At 42.1% G+C, this 2724-nt stretch overlaps 1 protein-coding gene across 1 annotated transcript in view; it reads left to right on the top strand.

Annotated features, from left to right (window-relative positions):
* Nucleotides 1-774: 774 nt before the first annotated feature.
* Nucleotides 775-2724, top strand: part of LOC106012426 (putative tyrosinase-like protein tyr-3) — a 17417-nt gene continuing 15467 nt past the window's right edge. Inside the window, exon 1 of the mRNA XM_013085381.2 lies at nucleotides 775-916. Coding sequence (XP_012940835.1) covers nucleotides 775-916 — 142 coding nt within the window. The remainder of the gene's footprint in view (nucleotides 917-2724) is intronic.

Below are 2724 nucleotides of genomic sequence, written 5' to 3'. Positions count from 1 at the left end.
TGTATGCACGCGCGTGTGCTTTTGTGGGTTTGTGTTTCCTTGACAAGATCTACCTTCCGCACATCTGAACAGCTTTATTAAAAACCGCTTCATTGACCTCATAAGCCACAAGTGCGCGAGCCATGTGCTTGGCCCGCTGTGACGTTCAATGACCCAATGACGTTACATGAGCCCCAGGGACTCTGTCGTCGTAACATCTTGCTATCGCAACGGAAATGCCTGTTTGGTTGGGGTTCTTATCTTCAGATCTGGAAAGCCCTACTTAGACTCGCGACCTAGCAAGCGTAAGTGCGTTCCAAGTTTTCTGACAGTTTTACAGGAATTCGTCATATTGCTCAAAATAAAATCGCCTTTTCGGCGTGTATTTGGTGACTACATTTACGATGAAAACTAAAATAAATGAATGGAAGCAAGAATATAACACAATTATAGTACGGCCTCTGGAGAGCACAATTATCTCTCTACAAGAACTGGCTATGGAAGAAGGGTTTTTGTCGCTCCAGGTTATGTTTGAGCTACTTTTTAGCTTCGCTCATCTACAATAATTGTTTAATGCGTATAGTGTTTTACTTTACTTTACTTTAAAATTCCTCTACAGTTGAGCACAAGTTTCGGAGACCCTGAACATGCATCCTGGTAATTCGTCAGATTGCCTATGAATAGTCACGAGTTCAGTCTCGTGTCTTTATTTCCCTTGATCAAATTTAGCCTATATAAAGTGGTCATCTGGGTCAAAGGAAGACATTATTTACCATACACCCAAGTTGTCCTGAGATGGCCGTTGTAAGTGTAGCGTGCGTGTACCTGTCCCTGCTGGTCAGTTTGACCAATGCCCAGTTCCAGTTGTCCTTCGGCACGCCCACCCCGCCCAAACCTACAACTCCACGACCCACTCTGCCGGGGGGATTCGACCCAGGTAAGCTGACAGAAGGCCAGTCAGAGACGTTGTTGTAAAGATGTCAATGATCAACTTGAAACTGACCGCTGCCACAAGATCGGCAACTGAGATTTAGATTAGGCCTTCCACTTTTTCATTTTCAAATTCCTCTTCGAGCGGCTTCACACGCTGCTCGGATATAAGATCTATAATTGATACCGAAAGAGTTCATCATGTCTGCTAAAACTAACATGCCAACAATAAATCAGTCTCAGCTCACTGATCTTGTATAGTTTATTAAATCATTAGTATTATCAACCTTGGACACTTTTGCTTCTCTGTTCGTCTTCTGTTAATGTTGTTCCTGTTCAACGATCAAAGTTTCCAAAGATAATGGGAATGTAGAGTTATCCGAACAGTGAACACGTATGCTATGAGGGGCGTTATTGCGGAATAGGTTACAAAAGTAGCGACATTCAAGTTAACGTTTTTAGTTTGAATTAGTACGAAGTTCAAAGTTCACTCTCTTTTTTCCCAGGAGCCCTGTGTCTTTTTGGGGGACCAAGTGCTCTGTCCTAAAGCTAAGGCATTCTATATACCATTTTCTGTGGTTTAGCGGTTAGAGAATTTTTGTGGAGTATCTCGGTCTTTCTGCTGGGAGGTTGTCTCCCTCTCCGCCTGGTTTGGTCAAACTCGCCGTCTAAATGATCTAACTTGTTTAGATGGGGCTTAAAGAAACACCTACACATTCTACTTCAAGTTGGTTTCATCACTTCAACAAAACAAAAATAATAATCGCTTTATTTACTCCAGAAATATGGTGCCTTAGAGGTAATCTTGTCGATCTGTAGTTTTTAGCCCCATCCATTCCTCGCAGCAAGTGTCCATTACCTCAAATAATGTAATGTCTACTCCAACACGGAATGTTCAGTTTTGTGAGCCCAGTTAATGTCTGGGTGGACAATATAAATGACTGTCTGGACTTCAGTCCTGAAATCTTCCTAAATACACAAATCGTTAAGGCTGATTTATGCTCGAGCCTTAATCCTGCAGCCAGATACTGTTCAGCGGTTTTCTCTGAGATATACCCCGAACTGTCAGGCTAGGGGGTATTTTTTTTAAATCTACGGGACATAATATTATGTCCGGTTTCCCATTTTACCGTCCAATAAAACAACAAAGTAATGTCGGATTCAAGCGATAGCACAAGTAAAGCATTGTTTATTCCTATCCAATTCTGACACCGTTTTCTTTTCCTAGTTCTACAACACTTTATATTTTTACCCCTCGTATCTCCACATAACCTTTTATAAATATGGGAGAACAACTGATTTAGCAGTAAAGGCACGCAATTCTTAATCTGAAAGCACGGAATACAAACCCCGCAAAATCCTATATATAATATATATTCTTTAAAGGTACCCCCCTCTCTCTCTCTCTCTCTCTCTCTCTCTCTCTCTCTCTCTCTCTCTCTCTCCCTCTCTTTTCATCTTCCTCTCCTCATCTCCTCTCTCCTCTCCATCCGTATAATATTAACTGCCACCTCTTTAATATTTTTCTTTTTGTTCATTCTCTCATCTCTTCCTTTTACCTCTCCCCCCTCCCCTCATTCCTCCTCCTCCTCCACACAGTTTTCCTTAAGTGCTACCTCCTTCATTTTTTCTGTCGTTCCTTCATCTCTTCCTCCTACTTCTTCCCCTCTCCTCTCTTCCTCCTCCCCTTATCATCCACATATTGTTATGTTGTTTTTAAAAAAAACTTCTCCCCCCCCCCACCCCCTCTTTCTGAACGCCTTTCCCCCTCTTTTCGACTCCTTTTTGTTCAGGTGTTTGTGTGTGTGTGTGTGT

Source organism: Aplysia californica, unplaced genomic scaffold, assembly GCF_000002075.1.
Source record: "Aplysia californica isolate F4 #8 unplaced genomic scaffold, AplCal3.0 scaffold00015, whole genome shotgun sequence".
Lineage (NCBI taxonomy): Eukaryota > Metazoa > Mollusca > Gastropoda > Aplysiida > Aplysiidae > Aplysia > Aplysia californica.
Note: the sequence above shows the minus strand (reverse complement) of the source record. Positions and strands in the feature narration are given on the sequence as shown.